At 38.6% G+C, this 24,386-nt stretch overlaps 1 protein-coding gene across 3 annotated transcripts in view; it reads left to right on the plus strand.

The window, feature by feature from the left end:
* HELZ (helicase with zinc finger) overlaps positions 1-24,386 on the plus strand; it is a 172,381-nt gene that overhangs the window by 60,954 nt on the left and 87,041 nt on the right. For 2 of the 3 annotated variants that reach the window (XM_006110581.4, XM_006110583.4), the window contains 3 exons: positions 8,997-9,127; positions 13,586-13,765; positions 14,296-14,400. In XM_006110581.4, coding sequence (XP_006110643.2) covers positions 8,997-9,127; positions 13,586-13,765; positions 14,296-14,400 — 416 coding nt within the window. The remainder of the gene's footprint in view (positions 1-8,996; positions 9,128-13,585; positions 13,766-14,295; positions 14,401-24,386) is intronic. The other variant, XM_006110582.4, reaches the window with a different exon arrangement.

A 24,386-nucleotide genomic window follows, 5' to 3' on the forward strand; every position in this document is an offset into this window, starting at 1 on the left:
TTTATAAATGATCTGTAGAAAGGGTTAAATAGTGAGGTAGCAAAATTTGCAGATGATACTAAATTGTTCAAGATAGTTAAGACCAAAGCAGACTCAAGAGCTTCAAAACATCTCACAAAACTAATTGGACAAGAAAATGGCAAATGAAATGTAATGTTGATACATGTAAAGTAATGCGATTGGAAAAAATAATCCCAACTATACCTACAATATCATGGGGACTAATTTAGCAATAACTACTCAAAAGAGAGATCATGGAGTCTTTTTGGATAGTTCTCTGGAAACATCCACTCAGTGTGCAGCGGCAGTCCAAAAAAGCAAACAATGTTAGGAATCATTTAAAAAGGGATAGAGAATAAGATAGAGAACATCTTATTGCCTCTGCATAAAACCATGGTACGGCCACATCTTGAATACTATGTATAGATGGTATGTATACTGTGTATGAGGTGTATAGATTATACCATTAGGTATAATCACTCATGCACCAGTCCTTAAACCCTCAGGGTTCAAACTTTCCATTTCTTCCACAAACTGATCCCCATTAATGATGTATTTAAAGTGTGGAACTCATTACCATAGGATATAATTGAGACTAAAATTACCATCAGGGCGCCCCTTATCCCGCCTAATGGTAGGAGCCCAGGGCAAGAACTGGAGTCAGGGATAGATGACAAGTCAAATGTGAGAGACAAAATCAGGAGTCGAATTAGGGGTTGAAGCCAGAGCCAGCATCATGGATAAGATGTAGGTGCAGGGACCTAGAGCCAGGCTGGAAAACGGGTATCAGAAAGATTAAAAAAGGGATTAGACATTTATATGGATAACGAGAACATCCAGTTATAATTGTTAATATTGGCATCGGTTTTGAAAGAGAGATTAAGCACCAGGCTTACCCAGTCTATAATGATAAGGAATTAGGTGATCTAATAAGAGTTCTTTTGCACTTCTTCTCAAGCCTGTTGTGCCTGATCATTGTTGGAGACATGAAAGTGGAGTAGGTGAGCTAAGTTTGACCCAGTATAGTAATTCCTACATTCCAAGGCTTAATAAAAGCCAAGCATTTCAAACTGTCACAGTCCAGTTCCTCTTACAGGTGGTAGTAGGCATCCTTCAGTCTCAAGAGACCATGAGTATGCACCCCGAGAGGTAAAGAATTTACTCAGCTGGTTTTATGGCAGCCGCAAACATGGCTGAATCTCTTCCACATCTGTCACATTTAAAGGTGATATTTTGACTCTTTGGGCTCTACTTTCTGTGAGCTCTTTTCTCCTCTGCTAAACTGCACTGATTCCTGTCATAACTCTGGAGATCTTTAAGATCTTTTTTTCTAAAGGTTGCCGTCTTAAGTGTGATCTTCCCATTTGTCCGAATCCATGTCTACATCTTTGGAACACAATTTTGGGCATCCTTTGGCTCTTTTTCCAGATACCAATTCGCTTTATCAGATGTCCTTTGGGATGTGCCCATGATTCATTCGGCACACATACTCATGCCAGTGGAGGTATCTCTGAGGAGTATTTTCATGCTGTGTATGCTGGCCTGTTTGAGTACCTCACTCTTGGTGACTCTGTCCCTCTGGGAGATTCCAAAGATTTGATGAAGGGAACACATTTGAAAGCTGGTGAGCCTCTTTTCCTGGTTAACGTGTAAGGTCCATGTCTCGCTTCCATACAGAAGTGTGCTGAGAACATATGCATGATATCTTTGTTCTGTCAGTTTGTTGTTTTGCCGTACTCTTTTGTTCAGTCCAGACATCGTTGTGGTGGCTTTTCCAATGCAGATATTGAGTTTCCCTTCAAATGAAAGGTTGGCTGTGTAAGTGGGCTCCAGATATACGAATTCATTCACCATTTCAAGTTCGTAATTGTTGATCTTGATGCCTGGTGTTTCCTCAACTCCTTGGCACGTTATGTTAGTCTTATTTAGGCGCATTGTAAGCCTGAAGTCTTGGCAGGCTTTGGGAAAAACTGTCCATTAGGTGAAGAAATTATGCAATTGAATGACAGAAATTAGATTGAAAATGCTGACAGACGACTGTGTAACAGGGAGAGTGTTAATTTCTCTAGTCTAGATGTCTTTAATGGAGGAATCCCTTCACAAAGTTAAGATTTAGAGTTCCAGTGCTGCAGCAAACGGTATTGGATATAGGGTCAGTGCTCTGTTTACTTTGGAATCAACGTAAATGGACCAACTCTTTGCCTTAAGAAAAGTATGAGATTTATGGACAAGATAGTTCAGATAATGTAAATACATTGTGCTCTAAAACATGAAAGAATAAACTCTGCTTAACAAAAATCAAATAATTCTACCCTCCCACTATTTCCCTTGTAGAGATAAGGGGATTGACCCTGGTACCTAACAGAAATAATTTCAAATTAAGGCCACTGAAATTGATTGAAATAAATCAATTTTTGCAGAGCGGATGTCACTTTCTGTTCAGTTTGTTTTAGGAAAACATACAAGAATCTTAATGTCTTCATTTAACATGGATAATTAGCCTACAAGACTTTTATCGTGCTGAGAACAGTTAGTGTTTATTTTCTTAAAACAATAATTAAGGCCACTCTATCAATAAACTCTACTGGAATACAAAATGAGTTGGGACTTTTTTTTTCTTGTAAAGTTTCTTATGAAACTCAGCTAGAATGAGTTGCTCAGATCTGTCATTTTAGGATTCCGATATCCTAGAATTAGAATTGGGTCCTACAATTATTCATAAAGAAGTGTAATACTTTGTAAATCTGCTAGAGAACCAATGGGCAAATGTTAAAGCTCTTTATATAGTTTTTAATGCATTCTGATTTCAGCTACAGTTCTTCAGTGCAAGGACTGATTGAATATTGAGTAAAAAATTAATAGGGAAAAATTAATAATAAAATCATTAATAGGTAAAAAATTAATAGGGAAATCGGATTCAGATCCCATATACTCTGGTTACACTCTGGATTCACTGAAGTCAGTAGGAGTTTTGCCATTGACTTTGGAGCCAAGGTTTCATGTTTCATTTTAAATAAAGGCCAGATCTCTCTTATTGCTGTGGTCTTTGGATAGAGTATATAGTTCGATTACTGGAAGAGATAGGAATCAATGTAAAAAACTCCCTGTTCATACATTTTTGCTGGTCCCTGCTTCTCTTGTAATGCAGACATTTTAATATGTTTGCAGTTCTGATTTTATTAAATGCATCATTCATAGAGATGCAATGGTAATAACTATTGTTCAGGGTGAAATGCTCTTTCTTTTTGGTATCTTCCTCTGGTGCCTATCCCTCTGTAAGCGATGCCAGGGCAATTTTTTGAGTGGCCCACAATGGTCCTGTGTTGTTTTCTCTTAACTGGCAATGGAACTACAATTCCTTTCCAGCTGTTCTCTTGTTGTGGAATGAAGAAAGCAAATGCAGGTAATATGTCACTCCTTCCCAGATGGTATCAGTCAGTACTTCACAACATAGTATATCTAACAGAATGAATTAATTCAAATTAGGTATCTGAAGTCCTGGTTAGGTGACTAACTACTTATAAGAAGTGTTTAACTGGTTAACCAGGGCCCACCGCCTACAAAGTGGCAGGGTCCGGCCGGTTTGGAACAGTCCCCTGCCTGTGTCCCTACTGTGCTGCTGACTGTTCTGGCTGGGCCCCCCTCAGAGTGGTTGGCCGGGCTTGAGCACCCCATACTGCGGTGTGTCATGGTTGGTCTTGCTAGGCTGGAGCAGTATAATGGTGAAATACTTATATCTAGTAGGGCAGTTGTAGGGGTATTGTCAACATGAAATCATATTTCTATCTGAAAATTTTGTAGGCGCTACAAGTTAAGTGATACATAAGATAATTGAAAGAAATAGTAAAAAAGGCTTTTCCTGTTTGTTTATGCATTTGATAGCACTTTGCATATAGTCAGTTCATCTGTATTGTAAGTCCCAGTCTTGCATCGGTAGTCTTGTTCCTGTGCAGCCCCAATTGCAAGGTTGAGGCCATAGTCATAGGAAGTCATAAGAAGACTCTTCTAATCATCCTAGGGATGTAAGTGACTAGTCGACTACCCGATAAGCCTAGGCTTATCAGGTAGTTAAGTGACTACTTGACTAGTCACTCCCCCCTTCATTGGGGAGGGGGCTGCTCTGGCTGGGCAGGGCCCACAGTGCCACATGTGGGATTGCTTCCACTTGGCTGGGAATTGGGCTGCTAGTGCTAAGTAGAATGTGTTGAGAGATGTACATCTTGGAGGGCAGTGGGGATCTGTGTTAGAGAACCACTGATGATGAGAACATGGTGTTTATTAATGTGAGGATTTTGAAAGATGGGGTGTGATGGATGCTAGTACTGATTTGGAGGGAGAACAGTGAAAAGGGTCTGGGCCTCAGTGGGGTGCAGGTATAGTAAAGATGGGACAGAGTTGGAGGAGCAAGACGTGTAGGCTGTGTCTACACTGGCAAGGTTTTACCGGAAAATCATCTGATTTTCCGGGAAAACTTGCCAGCTGTCTACAGTGGCCGCTTGAATTTCCGGAAAAGCACTGACGATCTAATGTAAAATCATCAGTGCTTTTCCGGAAAAACTATTCTGCTCCCGTTCGGGCAAAGTCTTTTTCCGAAAGACTTTTGCCCGAAAGGGCCAGTGTAGACAGCACGGTAGTGGTTTCTGCAAAAAAGCCCCGATCGTGAAAATGGCGATCGGGGCTTTTTAGTGGAAAAGCGTGTCTAGATTGGCCACGGATACTTTTCCGCAAAAAGTGCTTTTCCAGAAAAGCGTCCTGCCAATCTAGACGCACTTTTCCGAAAATGCTTTTAATGGAAAACTTTTCCGTTAAAAGCATTTTCGGAAAATCATGCCAGTGTAGACGTAGCTGTAGAGGATTAACTTGCTCAAAAGAGGAACTACAGTAAATTACTTGGTTTTTCCCATAAAAGATGTGGTTGTTGAACTACAGCATGTTTGGAGGTACATTGTGTTTAAGCATTCTGTGTTCTTATTTAGGCCTTCCCACTCTTTCTTCTTACACTGATGAAAAAACTAGCAGAACAGGCTTTGCACTTTTACGTGCTGTGCAAGAACAGCATGTCATCCTCTTGGGGAGAAATGCATTTCCCTCTCTACAGTGCTAGCCTCACAGCCTGGCATGCAGCCATGTGCTGTTCAAAGGGGAAGTCTATACATGTATAACAAGAGAGGGAACGATTTGACAAATTATGGTACAAGATCACTGAGAAAAAAAGAACACGTCAAAGTAAAAGCATGAATTGTGTGTCCAGCCCCTAGCACAGTGAGGGCCTCTTCTCTCTGGATAGGGCCTGTAAATGCTTAACACCTGAGTTCAATTATTTCAGGTTCCTCTGTGCCGTAAACATCCCCAGAATAATGGAACATTCAAATATTGTATTGCTATTTCTAAAATGTATATTGAAATAAAAACTATATTGAATGGATATTTGTAAATGTAAAATGTATATCATATACAGCATTTTGGAAGGCTCACGTCTTAAACTAAGTAGGACTATAAAAAGAAATTCCTTATTTAAGTAACTTTTGAAAATCAGGTACAAGTATTATCTTTTTTTAGCTGTTGTGTTTGCCTTGTGTAAACACCATAGTGAATGCTGTGTAGCTTTGATTTCACCTGTATCTCCTTTGGCTGCTTGCCTGTACATTTTGCATGCAGCTAAACAATAAGGGGTGAATATTAAGTCTTTATGTTAATTTTTAAGGTGTTTCCAACTTTTGGGGCAAATTCAGCCCTAATATAAGCAGGCACTGCTCTGTTGCCTCTAGTAGAGTTACACAACTTACACCAGGTTTGGATTTAGCCTCTTTAGTAAATATTTGTACTGTTCATATATAATTGTTCACATATTGCCCTACTAGAGCTCAGTGCTTAAGACAGATTCGACAGGTTTCAGCCCCAATAAACTTGTTAAGAGCCTAACCTTGCATGCCCTAAATTGGAATAATTGAAACATTGACAGTTGAGTTTGCAAGATTGGGTCCTAAATTATGAAGTGATTTCACAAGCAATTACTAACACTGGGATATAGCAGCTAATGAAGGATGAGGGTTACAACAATAAGGTCACACTGTACTGTTAGTTGTTGTTGCCTGCATTAGAAAAGTTCTGAGATCTGGTTTTTATTGGGTTTTAATTCCACATGAGATAGCATGTTATTAATTCAGTGGAATGATCAACCATTTGTTTTTTTTTAGTGCTTAAAAAAACAAATGGTTGATCATGTTATTTTTTATTTCATGTTATTTTTAATGAATTTGAGCACAACATTCTCATCTCAGTTTTCTGGTACTTCTTTGTTTTTAGAATTTTCAAGTTGGTCTTTTCAGCAGCATCCAGCAAAGACAGATTTTTAAAAACGCCATCTGGTTGGTTGATGCCAGTTGAACTTTCTGCCTGTTAACCAGGTGTAACAATATTTACTGTTTGATAGCAAAGAGATTAAGCTATGGAGGTGGTCAAACATTATTGAATTGTTAGAGCAGGGTTTGAGAATTAATAGATCTGGGACCAAATTTTCTAATGTACTTGCATGGATATAAATTTAGAGATATTCCATTGACCTAGGTGGAATTTCTCCAGAGTCACACAGAAGGGCATTAGCTTGGAGTTGACCCCTAATTTCTATTTTTAGCTCTGTTGCCAGCTTGATGTGCTGTCTTGAGCAAATCACACGGCTCAGTCTCTCCATTTTCCCATCTATGAAATGGGAAGTGTAGTACTTAGCTCACTTCTATAATGTTCTTTGGGATCCTTGTGTGAAGGTAGCCATAGAACAGTGTCTTTCAAACTGCTGTCCATGAACCACTAGTGGTCCACAGCTGCCTTCCAGGTGGCCCGCAGCTCGAGCTCACTCCCCCCCCTTTCACTCTCTCCCTCCCTCCCTCTCTCTCTCTCTCTCTAGCAGGAAGCCTGCACTAGTGCTCCAGTCTCGTGTCCCCCCTGCGAGGCTGGAGCGCCAATGCTGGCTTTCTTCGGGGGATGGGGAAGCCTGGAGCCTCCCTGCTGGCTCCGCTTCTTGGGGAAGAAGTGGAAGCAAAAGTGGCTCTGTGCACTGCCACTCTCCCTGCTCTGCCTGGGGAAAGAGCAGCACACTGCCACACTGCCTGGAGGCTTTTCTTATTGCTCCTATTGGCTGCCATATGGCAAATGAGAGCAGCAGAAAGCCATGCTTGAGACACAATGCCTGTGAATAGTGCGGGGTGTGAAAGCAAGTAAGTGCCCCCACTGCCCCTTCATGCCCAGACCCCAAACCCTATCCTGCTCCTACACCACCCCTCGCAAACCCCATTCCCTCAGCCCACTCCTGCACCCTCCCTCGTGGCCACACACCTTACTCTCAGCCTGCTCCTGCAACCTCCCCCTGGCCAGATGCCCTACTCCCAGCCTGCTCCTGCCCTCTCCCCCGGTCAGACACCCTGCTTCCAGGCTGCTTCTGCAACTTCTCTTGCTCCTGCCCTGGTCAGTCACCCTTCTTCCAGCTTGCTCTTGCACCCTTCCTTGCTCCTGCAACCTCCCCCCAGTTAGACAACCTTCCTTAGCCCGCTCCTGCACCATCTCTTGCTCTTGCCCCCTCTCCCCTGTCCAGACACCCTACTGCCAGTCTGCTCCTGAGCCCCACTTCCTGTCGAGACCTCACCCTCTCGTTCACTCCACCTCTCACCTAGATCCTGCACTCTCACCCCTATGCCTTTCACTGGCAGCCCTGTCCGACACATTGAGACCTTCCTTTTTGTCCCCACCCAAGAGCCTGGAGAGGGGGGAGTCTACAAAATCCAGTAACCCTGGATTACAAAATCTGAAATCCCAGAAGAGTAAATCCCCGAACCTCAGTCTTCCCTGTCCCTCTCCCTTGCCCCATGGGGCTGGAGTGCCAGAGGAGTGAGGTGTCTCCGTTTGGGGCCACATCAGTGAGGACAGGGGATTTTATCTATATAGATTGATACATTTTGGCCATCAATGTTGTCATGTTGGCCAACACGCACACATCTTGTAGTAAACTCCCATAAAGGCTCTTATTGGCTAATCACTAAATGCTAAATGAAATTATCTGACAGTGATTACATGGCTATTTGCTTGTTACAATATTACAAAAAGCAGTGCTTACACATTGGATATCAATAACAGCAACTATGGATTTATTTGTTCTCTTCTATTAGTGTGGTTTTGAGTCAAATTTTTTATATAGATTTCTGGTTTAATCGACATTTAATTCTTCTGTTCATACTTGCATCAGGATCATTTATTAATCTTTCCAGAAATAAATGAAAAAATAACTGTGTTGATTATAGTCTGTTTCCTTTTAAGAGCTGCTTTTATCTATTTCAGCAATTTAAACTGTATCTCTTTATTTTTGCTGCTTTAGTAATGCATTTGTAGACATTCATTTTACCATTCATTGCTTAATTCTGGGTTTAATCAAGAATGCCAACATGCTATGTTACCATTCTGGCTTTGTACCAAGATTTTGTTGTCATCATTCTTTATTTATTAGCATTAAAACACCAGTAATTTAAAAAAGAGAAAATGATTATATATTATTATGCAAATAATCTCAGAAATCCATCTTTGCAACGATTATGAGGTATTTTAGGTGTCTTTATAGTACAATATAATCAACACATTTATACGCTGAGAATGTACGGAGCGTATTGGGTTTTTCCTTTCTTAGGAGTATATCCTATGGGGTCGCTACTGGTCCATGAAAATTTCTGATCAGGTCAATGTTCCATGAGATGGCTCAATTGTTTCTAACAGTACTGTGAAATCCTTTCATATTAGTCAAACACACAAATTATACTACAAAGAAATCATATGTTTCTCTGTGGTTGTGGGCTTAAGCAAGTTAATTTTCCTACATCTTGTGATCTGATGATACTGGCTTGAGTTTTTCTTAAAGTTCAGTATAATTTGTTGGAAGATAAAACTGAAATTAAGAGTCCTCTTAATTAAATATTTTCTGGTACATCTATTCATTCGTTCATTTTGTACTGTAGGTTGAACTTCAGTTTCAGTTAAATCGCTTACCCCTCTGTGAAATGCATTATGCCTTGGACAGGATCAAGGACAACAGTATTTTGTTTCCCGATGTCCGCATGACTCCCACCATACCCTGGAGCCCCAACAGGTACAAAAATACAAACACATTCACATCAAAGATGGTATGTTAATGCTGTGTTGAATTCATTATAACTGATAGCTGAGATGTACCCTTAAACAGGAAGTGTATCTTTGCTTTTCATTAATGGGGAAGGAGGCTCTTGCATGATTAGGACTGTTAGATCACTTTTCCATATTCTCCCCAAATTAGCCCCTTACTGCAATTGCATTGTAGGTTTAGAAAACTGAAGTGGATGGAGCTTTGTAGAAAAATAAAAGTACAGGTTCCTCTTCTAAGAGGCTTACAATATACAGGCTTAAACTTGCAATTTGCACTTGGTAAAGGCAGTACTTATGTGAGTTTTCAGGATCAGACCCAAAGTTAGATGTAGCATTGCAATTTCTGACTAACAAAGGGCAAGAGTGGTAGAGTCAAGATCAGCTTGGGGATAACAGAAAGAAGTGATTCTTGTAAACAGAGCTGATGGTAGCAGGAGTGAAGCTTTGTAGACTTTTAAGGTCAGAAGGTGTTGATTTTCTAGTTTCATGGTTATAATTGGAGTCCATATAACCTTGTCCATACTCCAAATTATGATTTATGGACTTCAAGATACATGGAATCCACCATTTACACTAGTTTAAACCTGCAAGGGAATCTTTCCACTGACTTCACTGAGCTTTGAATCAAGGCCATAAAGAAAGAACAGAAAGTATTAAGCAACAAGCCTGGATGTGGTAGAAGAGAAAAGCGCAAAGGCAGAAGAGTAATTAAGATAAAATGTTATATTTTCCATGTTTTTCTTTTAAGAATCTTTAAGTTCTCTATAACAGAAAATAAACCACTGTGCTGCTCTGAAGTTAGTCTTTAGATTGCTAGTATATGCATGTTATTTGGTTACATTTAATACATTTCCTAGAAGTAAATAGTGGAAACATGATGCCAGGCAACTATCTGCCTTCAAGCACTGTATACATTAGTTCTACCAGTAAAACAAGCATCTATGCAGCACAATGTTAATTATGTTCAGAACATACTAATACAATATTTCATTCAAAATGTATATTTGTTTCATTTTCTTGTAAAGATCATCATCAGCAACAGAGGGTGCATTTATACTGCACTGTTGTTTCGAGATAACTAGCGTTACTTTGAAATAACAATGTGAATGTCTACACAGCCATTCTGTTATTTTGAAATAATTTTGAAATAGTGGATGGCTTACTCCGAAATCTGTAAGTCTCATTCTATGAGGAATAATACCTATTCCAAAATAGCTATTTTGAAAGAAGGCTCCACTGCTGCTATTTCGAAATTGCCTCTCACCAGGGCCATTCTAAGTTATTCCTCCCCAGTGCTTCCTGGGGCTCTAAATCGAGATAGCACGTCTACATTAGAGAAGCCTGCCTGAGAGTAATTTTGAGGCTTCTCTGCAGTGTAGGCGTCCTATTTTGAAATAAGCTATTTTGGAATAACTGTTCTGGGAACTGCTTATTTCAAAATTAAACATGCAGTGTAAACGTATCCAGAGTGACCTGACTGTCTGATGATAATTCCAAACTTATGATGTAATATAGTAAAACTCCTGATTCAGGGTTTACGAACTGTCTTTGACTTAAAATAATAGTAAAACTTTTGTCTACCATGTCAGAGTTTAAATTTTGTAAACTCTAAACCCAGAGTAGCTAAAGGTATGAAAATTAACCTTTTCATAAATTTTCATAATTTCATAAAGTATGAAATTAACTAGAAGTGATGTGAAGAAGCATGGAGCTGGAAAAAAACCTATTAAATGGAGTTTTTAATTAAACATTTATTTGTCAGAGATAACACTTAATGATTTTTTTGACAAATAAATGAAGAAAATTATTATTTTTTTAAATTAAGCAAACAGTCATTGAAATCGGCGTACCTTATAGACATTTAAAAAAAATAATTATTCCAGAGTGGGAAGAGTATTGCAGGTTGAGCTTCTGTGGTTCAAGACTGTCTGGTCCAGCAACTGCCAGACCATGGATGTTGCAGGACCAGAGAGGCCCAGGAAGAGGAGACTGGGGCTGGCAGTGGAGCCAGCCCAGCAACAAGGAGCTGGCAGCGCAGAGACCAGAGACCAGGACTGGACCCGCTAGCAGAGCCTGGCTGGGGTGCAGAGACTGGCCAGCATCCAGGGCTGGGGTCATGAAACCAGTAACGTAGCCAAGCCAGGGGTGTAGAACCCACAAGTGGCCAGGGTCAGCAGTGCATCCCAACTTGGGGAGCAGGCAGGGATCCTGGCAGCCACACTGGTGGCCCCAAGACAGGAGCCAGGTAGGGTACTCTGTGGGGGTATATTTTCAAAGATATACATGGGATCTAGGCACCCATCTCTCAGTCAGTAGGAATCTGGTGCTCAGCTGCCAGTTGAGCCTTTAAAAATCTCTCCCTAAGTCTCTGTGGTAAATTGGCTCTAACGTTATCTTGAGATGGTTGGGAAATGAAACAGTAGGACCAGATTGGAATTTTGAAGCCAAGTTATGCATTGCCCCCCACAGTTAAGAAGAAAAAAAGTGCTGTTGCACTTGTACAGTAGGAAGTTTTCAAGAAATGCTATTCTGCGTGCCACATATTGGGGACTGTAGTCAGCTCACAGTTTTTGCATTCAATCTGAAGAGAGACTTGAATATTGTGGTGGTAATGTAATTTGTGAGATATTATTCTCAAAATATTGTTAAGATTTCTGGAGTTGCTGTAAAATAGCAAATGTTCCCGTATCACATCATTTTCCATCTGATTTCTGAATTTTTATTGTTAGTGAAGATTCACAAAGCAGAAAGAAAATGGCTGTTATTGAATATCTGGCCAGTATACTTTGATAGCATAAATCAGAACATACTTGTGATGTAGTCTTTATAACCTATGAGAAAATAGTCTTGTGTTGTGGGCAAGCCATTTCTATGTGCTTGTTATATAGGGAGCTTTTACCTATTTCGTTGATCATATGTATATAAATGTAATGCTGGATGTTTTCATTTATTATCTGTGATATGGTCATTAGGACTGGCTTTATTTTGAAACATTTTGATTAATTTTTTTTATTTTCCTACAATTGAATGGATTTTTGCTGATTTTTCCTGGTTTTTAACAAATATAAAGATACAGTTGAAAGACTTTTTTTCTTCTTTCATCCTAAATAATCCCACAGTCTAATCCATTTATATCATTATAAAGCAGTTCTTATTAAGTAATCAACATTTTTATCACACTTTTTTGATTTCTGTGGGCTAAATGTTATGGATCTTTATTTAGGGAGCGTTTTTAATTACTTAGGCCTAAATCTTAGTAAAGTCATGTCAGAGATTAATTTGGCCCAATATCTTTATCTTTCTAATGCAAGATTTTTCTGACATGCTCTTGGGGCCAGATGGTCAACTTGTGTAAATAACTGCAGCTCAAATGAAGTGAATGGAGTTATGACAGTTTACACTATAGGACCTGGCTTATGCTATCTTTTCTTGACTGGCTCAAACTGTCTTCCCTAACAGATTTTCTTCTATTTTTGGTTTACATCCTATCATCTTTCCACTAGTTCTTAGGCTCTTCTGTCATCTAGTTGTTCATAGCGGTCTTAAGAGTTAGGAATTCAGTTAATTCCCTCATGGTTTTATCCCATACCACTACCCAACACAAGTTTTCCAGGCCCAGAAGAATTATAGTGTAAGTAGCAAGACAGATCACATTACAAAAGTATGGCCATATGTGCAACAGTGACAGGTGTTTCTGACTATGTATACCAACTTTTAAATCTGTCAGTGAGCATATTAAAAACTGCATATAGAAATCCTTTGCCTCTTACGTTCACTGGAACTTTCCTAAAGTAACTTCCTGTTTAAATGCTGATACCCGTAACCCCGTTATAGTACCAGTACTTTTTTTTAGATCACAGATGCATTTTTCTTATGGTAAAGAATGATAGTGAAGAAAAGCCTTCACTTAACTGGGTAGCTGTAAGTTCTTTGGGTTATTTTTTGCAGTTCTTAGTTCAGCTATACCAAGCTTGAGTGCCTGTTTGTGACATGTTTAAACCGACACCATCCCCAATTCTACTGAAAACATGGTTAATAATCATCATTTGGCTGATTAATGACAATAGAAGATTTAGTTTGTGTGTCTGTTCAATTATATTGTCTTTGTGATGGTTAAGTGCATGCTGTATATGAAATGTATACTCCAGAGGTTAATTATGATCAAGTTAGCCAGAATAAGTCAAGCAGTGGTTAGTGTGCTTTTGAGTAATTTAATGATTCATCATGAATTTTAAAAGAGCTTTGTGACAGTAGCATTTGGTTTAGTTGTTGTACTACCATTTGTTTTTGTTAAAGTGCCTCAAAATGAAACCGTTGATAACATGTAGGATTTTAATTTAAATCTTTGTATATGTCATACGGATTGATTTCTAATCAATTGTAGATTGCTGCTGCTTGTGAAAACAATCTTGCTTTCTTTATACAGACAATGGGATGAGCAGTTGGACCCTCGATTAAATGCAAAGCAGAAAGAGGCTGTTCTGGCTATAACAACTCCACTTTCGATACAACTGCCTCCTGTTCTTATCATCGGTCCCTATGGGACAGGCAAAACATTCACTCTGGCTCAGGCAGTCAAGCACATACTCCAACAGCAAGATACTAGGTGAGCTGGGACACTAGAGACAGAGCACCATAGTTTATTAGAAATGAAATGCTTCTTTTTACTTAAATGCAAATGAAAATTAACAGTGCAGAATTTCCATCCATCTCCAAAAAACCCATCCATCATTGTTTTGAACAGATAGTAAGAAAGTAATGTTATAGTCTTAAAACATATTCTCCCATTAAAAAAAATCAGTACAATTGGAATGATGTAGAACAAATGCCATTCACTTGATGTGGAAAGCTGGGAGGGGTGTCAGACATTAAAGACTGTATTTTATTTAAAATCTAGGTTAGAGTAATAATCACTAAATATTTTTTAAAAGTTGTATTTCAAGTTTAAATCTTTTCCTGCCTGAAAAAGTGAGTTAAGGGGCATGAATGAATCATGAAACTTGTGCTAGGTCAGTGACTAGTTTCATTGAGGGAAATGTGCAGGAAGATGGCCACTGTTTCCTTTTTTTTGTATTCTACTGCTTTGAATTGTTTTCTGTTTCTTCATTGCTTTTTTATTTGCACCATTTATTCCAGCAGGATTCTCATTTGCACCCATTCTAATAGTGCTGCTGATCTCTACATAAAGGATTATTTACATCCATATGTAGAAGCAGGCAATCCCCAGGCGAGACCTCTCAGGTATTCTTTAAGGTTTATTATGTCTCTTTAACATACTATTCTTAAGAAAAGATGTCTATAAAAAAGGTTAAAGAATGGTAACACTGAAAAGCACATTGGCATGTAACAGCAGTGCTTTAAGCAGCACCGTCTGTTTAAAAGGAATATGGACAGAATGGGAATGAAACATATTGTCAATGTGATTTTGTTTCATGCGTTAAATAAAGACATCCTTTTTTAAGCTTTTCTTATTTCTATTGATAAATGAGCAAACTTTTGATATGCTCCTCTAAAAGCTACTATGATGAAATAAAATGGAGATTAATTGGATTGTACTTTGAAAAAAATTCTCGCACATTTTTATCACAATAATTTGGAAACATGGCTTTTTGAAGCAATCTCTTGAAGTCATAGAAGCTGTATATTTAGAGAATCATGTGAAATTAGTTTGGCCTCTTCTAAAAGGGCAGTTTGAAGTAATTTGTATATGTGAATAAATGTGCTTGGCATGGATGTCTTGTGAGAATTAGCTAAGGAAAAAATACGGGGAAAAGGATTTAAACTTACAGTGAGACAGTGAGGAGGAATTAATTCATTGGCAGAGGAAAGTCCTTAGAAGATTTTGCTAAATGATCACGCTGTGTATATTTTTATCTAAAACTATGAGAATTTATGTGCATTTCTCTGAGCATCAAGATGTGAATACATCATATTAATTTGCAACTTAATGTAAGGTAAAATGTACTATCTAACTTCTAAATGATTGTGCAACCTCATTGAAGTCAGTAGGGTTGCGCAAAGGGGGCACTGTTGACATAGTTTCAATTATGACAATTTATACAAGTTGAGATCTTAACAGATGCACATATTTATAGTATTTTTTAAAGTTATGTCAGAGGCGACCGCATGGTAGGACTGTCTTATAATGCAGTTTGTAAAGCACTTTGGGAAGAAAGGCATTATATGCATCTTGTAATGTTGTTAGTGAGGGATGGAAGGAAATAGACTCCCTCTTTTCAGTGACCATAGGTAGACATTGAAATGGAGATGTGGGGAAGAATATGTGATTTAAAATGGTAAAAGAGTCTTGTAAACATTTGCTTTATGCTATAGGGGCCAAATTTTGGCCTCTCCGTGGGCAGAAGGCTTCCATTAACTTCCCATTCAATTACACATTTCAGCTCCCAAAAGTATATGTTAGCTGGTTAAAAAATATGTTTTTCATTATAAAATGAAGGCAACAACTTTCACAATTTTATTTTCTTTCAAGTGCAATTCAAATATTACATTTTATAAAAAGTCATTAAATGTTTCAGTTTGAATATAATTGGTACTGGGTTTGATCACTTCAGAAAGTATTGCAGTACTTTGTAAGTGAGATTATACAAATAATGATTTTCCTCCTCTGGTAATTTCTCGCTTTTAAAAAATTAAATCAGCACAGATCTTCTTCTTTTAGGAATTTATATATTTCTTGATTTCTTTAAAAACATTTGCGTCTCAAAAGTTCTGCAGGTTGTTAAGTAGCTAATATTGAAAATCAGAATAATTAAATAGAAGGGGAGTTACAGCATTGTTAATAGCACTGGGATTAAATAAATAGTTATGTCAGACTCCTGAAATAAGTGAAACTAGTTGTATCACTAAAGTTATTGTCCTTGACTAGGAGGACCATATTTTCTGGATCATATTCTCAACACCGTTGGGTATTTCAGAAGCCAGATTGTGAAATCTCTAATATAGCGAAAGGCAGAAGCCAACACTGGGACATCATAAACGGCTGTGGACTTTCCCCTGGAATTGTCTTGCTATCCAGCAAGGCTATTCCGTCCCATAGCCTTAAAATTCCACTAATTTCTCAGGAGTATCTGTTTTAACAGGAGCTCAGTGTTGTTCAGTGGAATTCACCCTTGTGGGCAGGAAATTATCTGAAGTACACATGGAATGTTCTGATGCAAGACTTGATACATACATGCCATTATGAATGGCTTCATTTTCAGTTGCTTTGGATACTGATAAATTTATTTGTATGTAGAAGAACATGCATCTTGCTTGACCCATATAGACACAAGGATCCCATTCAGCTGCTGAGTTTTGTAAGAAATCAAAAGATTGCCTAACCTGATATTTTTTCAAGGCTTCTGTGCCATGAATGAGCTTCAACAGCTCAAAAGAAAAACACATTATTTTGTTGTTTGACCTTAAGGGGTTTGACGTGGTATTAAGAGTTGCATTAGGTACTTGCAGACTAACTGCCTGACATAATCAATGTATAAGGGCTAAAAATAGTGATGCTTATTAGCTCCCTAAAGTTGCACTGACAGACCAGTGGCATTCTGGTTCCACCTACATTGCAAAGTGTGTGTGTGTTTTTTTTTAATTTAGTTCATTGCTTGGTTTCTGCAGAAAACTGGCCTAATCGTAGTGTTCTAACTATATTACCCTTTACACTTTTATGTTTAATTTCTGCTAGAGGAAGTGGGTATTCTGAAAAATAAATTGGCTTAGTGGACAGAGCATTAGACTGATCTGATCCTTAGGAAGCCTTTTTTTTATTTCCAACTTGCCAGATGTCATCTAGCAATCTAGTGGCAAAGTCACTTTACTTGGGTGCCTAGTTTCCCCATGTATAAAATGGAGATGATGGTACTTACCACTATGTAAAGTGCTTTGAGATCTACTGATGAAAAGTGCTGTAAGTGCTGTGGGTATTAGTTATTGCTGTAGTCAGAAATGGTTGTTGATGGAAAAAATATTCTCTGTTCAGAGGAACAATGTCCAAATGCCCAATGTTTGTAGTATCACTGGCTTTTGTTGCATGTTAAGTTTTTGTTCTGTGATCCAGTTATTTGAACTAGTCTAGCATGCAGCTTGTAGTTCACATCTGATAATTAGAGATGACATTGATTATTAATCATTGATATGAGTCTCTGAGTTAAATGATTGTATTCTTAGACAATTATTACAGATTGCGAAATCAATCTCTATGACAGTTTAATAGCCAGATAGTGTTAAAACAGGAGGGGATGTATTCACCATTAAGGGTATGTCTACACTGGAATGGTATTTTGAAATAACTAGCGTTATTTCAAAATAACTTAGTCCGTACCTACACAGCAGGCACTTATTTCAAAATAATGTCAAAATACTGTCAAGCTAGAGGACTTTTTACTCCGACTCCTGTAACCCTCATTGTATGAGGAATAAGAGTGCTCTATTTCTAAATAAGTACCGTGTAGATGCTCCCTATTTCGAAATAAGCTATGCAATTGACGTAGCTCAACTTGTGTAGCTTATTTCAAGTTAAGCCCTGCAGCAAGGATGTAATAGCATAGTCAGTTAACTGATAAACTGAAAAGCTAAAGCTTATAGGTTAATGCTATAGACTACACGCATTCCCCCTCTCCCTCCCGCCAGTAAATTTTTTAGCATGCTAGCCAGCAGCCCAACTCAGTCCTGACTTGCACTGTGTCCTGGACCTCTACCCCCGTTGCGGCTCTGCATTTAAAGTGTATTAGGAGCCAGGTGGGCAGGCAGCCCTGCTCAGTTTCAGCTCGTGCCAGGTCCGGGAGATCAGACCCGTCCTCCCTCCCTCCCCCCCCCCCCCAGAGGGCTGCCCGGGGACTATGGAATAGTCGAATAACCAATAAGAATTCACGAGGTTAATTGACTGTTCAAATAACCAGTATTTAACATCCCTACCCTGAAGTGTAGATGCACCCCAACAGTGAGAGTTCACCTCATTTTCTGATATGTCAGAAGAATTCTGGGTCATAGCTTCTCAGCTGGACTGTTGTCTGTCTGGGGAAACCCTATGGAAAGATTTTGCATCTATCAGTGAAGGGTTTGATTATTGCTTACCTTCAGGAGGGCAAGGCTCCAACAGTGGTTAAGCTCATACTTAAGAAACTATCATTTGATATTAATATTCTTGTTAGTTACTGCCTACTCTTGATTATTTGCTTTTTTGGAAAAACTATTGAGACATTTTTGATGAGACAGTTTTTGCTTTGACTCTTATTTCTCTGAGTTCCTTTAATCTGTTTTTAGAGCTTGGCATGGCACAAAGAAAGCATTTATTTCTTTAGTGGATGATCCCATTCTAGCAGTGGAGAAATGTCAAGTGTCTGTGTCGAGTATATTGGATCTGTCGGGTGTGTTTGATATTATTGATCATGAGGTGTTCTGTTGAGCAGGCTGGATAGTAGAAATTGTTCTTCAGTTGGTAAAACAGTTGCCTCACCAGCAGTACATTTGGTGTTTTCATAATTAGAATAAAGAAGACTTAGTCCACTGCTTGCTTCTTTTTAGTCTCTCTGTCACGATGAAAGTTTCCACTTTCAGTAATTGCAATTAGTTATGTAGTGCAATAAGGCTTTTTCTATATTCTACAAAAATATCAAGTGGAGCAGAATCAGTTAGGTGTCAAGACAGGAAATGGTACTTATAGTGATTGATGTGTTTATAGATGACTGAACAGTTTGCTTCAGGTTTTCTTTTATTTACTATATAAGTGATGAAATGGCTAAATATTATCTTTAATAAGAATGTTACTGCAGATTAGTTGGGATGACAGTAACGTTTATTTTCAAGGAAAAGACTTAATATTTGTAAAGCAGTGACACTTGCATAATCATTTTTCTATGCATATGTTTTGTGGGTTGGGTTATCTGTAAAATACATAAATGACTATATCAGTGCTATAGTGTACAAGTTTGAAGTTGTAGAACTTCTAAATTTATGAATGGTCTGTTTAAAGTCAAATACATTCTCTAATAAAATAATTATTTGGGGTATTTTTTACAGCACCTTCAAAGCAAAAGTATATAGTAAATACATGATAGTGAGGTCTGATAAAAAAGTTCTACCAGCATGATTAGAGACAGCTTTATTTTTGACATATAATGAAGCTAATGCTATTATGTAGATCACCCCAAAGGAGTGCAGTCGGAACTTTTATTGCACACTATATTGTTTTATTATTTCTTATTTTGTTTGTAGGTTTGTGGTGGTATCCAAAGACCCCAATCAGTACTTGCAGCCCCATAATACAAAGCTTCAGGAGATATAAAAATTAATCCTTCAGAGCAATTCCATAGAATCTGAATTAAAACAAACATTGACGGTGTTGGAGAACAGGTCATTTACATAATTGGTTATAAGCATTAAAGAGAACATTAGCAAGCTAAAACAAAAAAATCATGCTAAACAACACGCAACATCCATTAACATTCTGTTCCCTAGAGGTACCTTTAGCTCTGCATGTTAAATGGATGTTAAATATTCTCACTGACTAATATAGAGATGATGTGATTTCAGATTAATTTTACAGTGAACCCAATTTTATATTAAATACGTCATCGTACATTAGTGTAATATTAAGTTTACAGCGTAGGGCCCACTCCTGTCCTGGGAAATGCTATACTAAACTCCTACACTTGTGTGGAGTCCCGCTGCCTTAAACACTGAAATTTAGGACGTGCAGAAATTGAGACTGTCTTAATAACCTTAGCTCACCGATGTTATCTGTAGGGAGCAGTTTTATTCACTAATTTCTGTCGCGTTAACTCAAATTATAACTTTAGTCACAAACAAACAAACTTTGCTTTAGGTCTGGTGCTTTTAACTTGAGGTAGTGACCCATTAGCAGGAGAGATTATAGCTCAACTGAGCACAACTCAGAAGCAGCTAACATAGTCACTGTTTGTGTCATGAGTCTTATTTTGGAGTATGGCTGCTCTTACATGAGCTAGGCTTATTCAAGAGGAGATATCTAGAGTGTATAAAACTTACATCTTTGCTATGAAATTAATGTAGCCTCAATTATTTGGAGCTGAATGTGTGTATTTGAGGTCAGAATCATGCCCATTGTACGTTAGCCCCTTCTAGAAAATACATATTTTAAACATTAGCTAATGAGATGGAATATTCCATATGTGATGGGTAAGTGAGTTAAGATGAGCCCAATTTTTGTTTTTATTCATGAAGTTTGAGTGTTAAATATTCCAGCTTGAGTTTTGCATTATGCAAATCTGTTTTTAATTTCACAATTGTGTAAGTGGAAAAAAATTAAAGAACTCACGCTTCTACTGGTTTTTATTTATACTGTCATAGCTATAAAGACAACTTAAAGAGCTAAGAACAAGCTTGGGAAGTTATAATTCAGGATGGAATTTTTTTCAGGAAGTTCTGAGGTTCCAATTTATTTTGGCAATGAGCACCAATTTATATTGGAATGTCAGCATAATTTCCAGTATACTTTGAAATACCAAATGAATATAATATTTCATTTCACACCAATTTTGCAGTCTTTGTTACATCTTTAAAGTAAGGAACTAATTGGATTGTTCGATGTGATATGAAGGCAGAGAGATGTTGTAGGTAGGGTAGCATAATTTTGGGAGCTGTGGCGAAAAGAGAAGAGAAAATAATATAAGGGAAATGCTGTTTAATTATATGTCGGATAGCATCTGTAGGTGGAATCTATAGGAATGTGAAAGAATTTCTGATTCTTTTTCTCTGATATCATTTGTGTCCATCCTTTCAGATGTGGAGGATTGGACATGCTCTTTCTAGAGATTTTTGGCACTGGTTGTCAATAGGCAAGAGGGGTCACTAATGGAAAATTTACTCATAAGAACATAACATAAGAACATAAGAACGGCCGTACTGGGTCAGACCAAAGGTCCGTCTAGCCCAGTATCCTGTCTACCAACAGTGGCCAGCACCAAGTGCCCCAGAGAGGGTGGACCGAAGACAATGATCAAGCGATTTGTCTCCTGCCATCCCTCTCCAGCCTCTGACAAACAGAGGCCAAGGACACCATTTTATCCCCTGGCTAATAGCCTTTTATGGACCTAACCTCCATGAAATTATCTAGCTTCTCTTTAAACTCTGTTATAGTCCTAGCCTTCAGAGCCTCCTCTGGCAAGGAGTTCCACAGGTTGACTATACGCTGTGTGAAGAAGAACTTTCTTTTATTAGTTTTAAACCTGCTACCCATTAATTTCATTTGGTGTCCTCTAGTTCTTCTATTTAGGGAACTAATAAATAACTTTTCTTTATCAGCCCTCTCCACACCACTCATGATTTTATAGACCTCTATCATATCCCCCCTCAGTCTCCTCTTTTCTAAACTGAAGAGTCCCAGTCGCTTTAACCTCTCCTCATATGGGACCCGTTCCAAACCCCTAATCATTTTAGTTGCCCTTTTCTGAACCCTTTCCAAGGCCAAAATATCTTTTTTGAGGTGAGGAGACCATATCTGTACACAGTATTCAAGATATGGGCGTACCATAGTTTTATACAGGGGCAGTAAGATATTCGGGGTCTTATTTTCTATCCCTTTCTTAATAATTCCTAGCATCTTATTTGCCTTTTTGACCACCGCTGCACACTGTGTGGAAGTTTTCAGAGAACTGTCCACGATAACTCCAAGATCTCTTTCCTGATTTGTCGTAGCCAAATTAGCCCCCATCATACTGTACGTATAGTTGGGGTTATTTTTCCCGATGTGCATTATTTTACACTTATCCACATTAAATTTCATTTGCCATTTTGTTGCCCAATCACTCAGTTTGGTGAGATCTTCTTGGAGTCCCTCACAGTCTGCTTCTGTCTTGACTATCCTAAACAGTTTTGTATCATCTGCAAACTTTACTACCTCACTGCTTACCCCTGTCTCCAGATTATTTATGAATAAGTTGAAAAGGATTGGTCCCAGGACTGACCCTTGGGGGGGACACCACTAGTTACCCCTCTCCAATCTGAAAATTTACCATTTATTCCTACCCTTTGTTTCCTGTCTTTTAACCAGTTCTCAATCCAAGAAAGGACCTTCCCTCTTATCCCATGGCCATGTAATTTACACAAGAGCCTTTGGTGAGGGACCTTGTCAAAGGCTTTCTGAAAATCCAAGTATACTATATCTACTAGATCCCCCTTGTCCGCATGTTTGTTAACCCCTTCAAATAACTCTTAACAGATTAGTAAGACAGGATTTCCCTTTACAGAAACCATGTTGACTTTTATCCAATCAATTATGTTCTTCTACATGCTTCACAATTTTATTCTTTACTATTGTTTCGACTAATTTGCCCGGTACTGAAGTTAGACTTACCAGTCTGTAATTGCCAGGATCGCCTCTAGAGCCTTTTTAAAATATTGGTGTCACGTTGGCTACCTTCCAGTCATCAGGTACGGAAGCCAGTTTAAAGGATAGGTTACAAACCACAGATAATAGCTCAGCAATTTCCCATTTTAGTTCTTTTAGAACCCTTGGATGAATGCCGTCCGGTCCCGGAGATTTGTTAACATTAAGTTTTTCTATTTGTTCCAAAACCTCCTCTAATGACACTTCAATCCGGGACAGTTCCTCAGATTCATCACCCACAAAGGACGGTGCAGATTCGGGAATCTCCCCAACGTCCTCAGCCGTGAAGACTGAAGCAAAGAAATCATTTAGTTTCTCCGCAATGGCTTTATCGTCCTTGATTTCTCCTTTTATAGCTCGATCATCTAGGGGACCCACAGGTTTTTTAGCAGGCTTCCTGCTTCTAATGTACTTAAAAAACATTTTGTTATTTCTTTTTGAGTTTTTGGCTAGCTGTTCCTTAAAATCTTTTTTTGCTTTTCTTATTATATTTTTACACTTGATTTGACAGTGTTTATGTTCCTTTCTATTTATCTCACTAGGATTGCACTTCCACTTCTTAAAAGATACCTTTTTGTCCCTCACTGCTTCTTTTACATGGTGGTTAAGCCACGGTGACTCTTTTTTAGGTCTTTTGCTATGTTTTTTAATTTGGGGTATACATTTAAGTTGGGCCTCTATTATGGTGTCTCTAAAAAGTTTCCATGCAGCTTTCAGGGATTTGGCTCTAGTCACTGTGCCTTTTAATTTCTGTTTAACTAGCCTCCTCATTTTTGTGTAATTCCCCTTTTTGAAATTAAATGCCAGGGTGCTGGACTGCTGAGGTGTTCTTTCCACCACAGGAATGTTGAATGTTATTATATTATGGTCCCTATTCCCAAGCGGTCCGGTAACGGTTATATCCTGGACCTGATCCTGCACTCCACTCAGGACTAAATCAAGAATTGCCTCTCCCCTTGTGGGTTCCTGCACTAGCTGCTCCAAGAAGCAGTCATTTAAGCCATTGAGAAATTTTATCTCCGCTTCTCTTCCTGAGGTGACATGTATCCAGTCAATATGGGGGTAATTAAAATCCCCCAATATTATAGAGTTCTTTATTTTGGTAGTCTCTCTAATCTCCCTCAGCATTTCAATGTCAGTATTGCTGTCCTGGTCAGGTGGTCGGTAATATATCCCTACTGCTAATTTCTTATTATTGGAGCATGGAATTACTATCCATAGCAATTCTATTGAACATGTTGATTCACTTAATATTTTTATTTCATTTGATTCTACATTATCTTTCACATACACTGCCACTCCACCACCCACCCGGCCTGCTCTATCCTTTCTATATATTTTATATCCCGGTATGATTGTGTCCCACAGATTTTCCTCGTTCCACCAGATTTCAGTGATGCCTATTATGTCAATCTCCTCATTTAATACGAGGTACTCTAGTTCACCCATCTTATTAGTCAGACTCCTAGCATTTGTGTACAAGCACTTTAGAAATTTGCCACTGGTTATTTGTCTGCCCTTCCCTGATGCATTGGATTCCTTTGTATGCGGTTGTTTGTCTGCTCTGGCCCATGGTTTGCCCTTTCCCCTCCTCTCTTTCTGACTGCAGCTTAGAGAATTTCTATCAATGGATTCTCCTCTAAGAGAAGTCTCCTTCCGATTTACGTGCATCTCCTCACCAATCGGCTTTTCCTCATCTCTTAGTTTAAAAACTGCTCTACGGCCTTTTTAATGTTTAGTGCCAGCAGTCTGATTCCACCCTGGTTTAGGTGGAGCCCATCCTTCCTGTACAGGCTCCCCCTCTCCCAAAAGTATCCCCAGTTCCTAATAAATCCAAACCCCTCTTCCCTACACC

Source organism: Pelodiscus sinensis, chromosome 20 (assembly GCF_049634645.1).
Source record: "Pelodiscus sinensis isolate JC-2024 chromosome 20, ASM4963464v1, whole genome shotgun sequence".
Classification (NCBI taxonomy): domain Eukaryota; kingdom Metazoa; phylum Chordata; order Testudines; family Trionychidae; genus Pelodiscus; species Pelodiscus sinensis.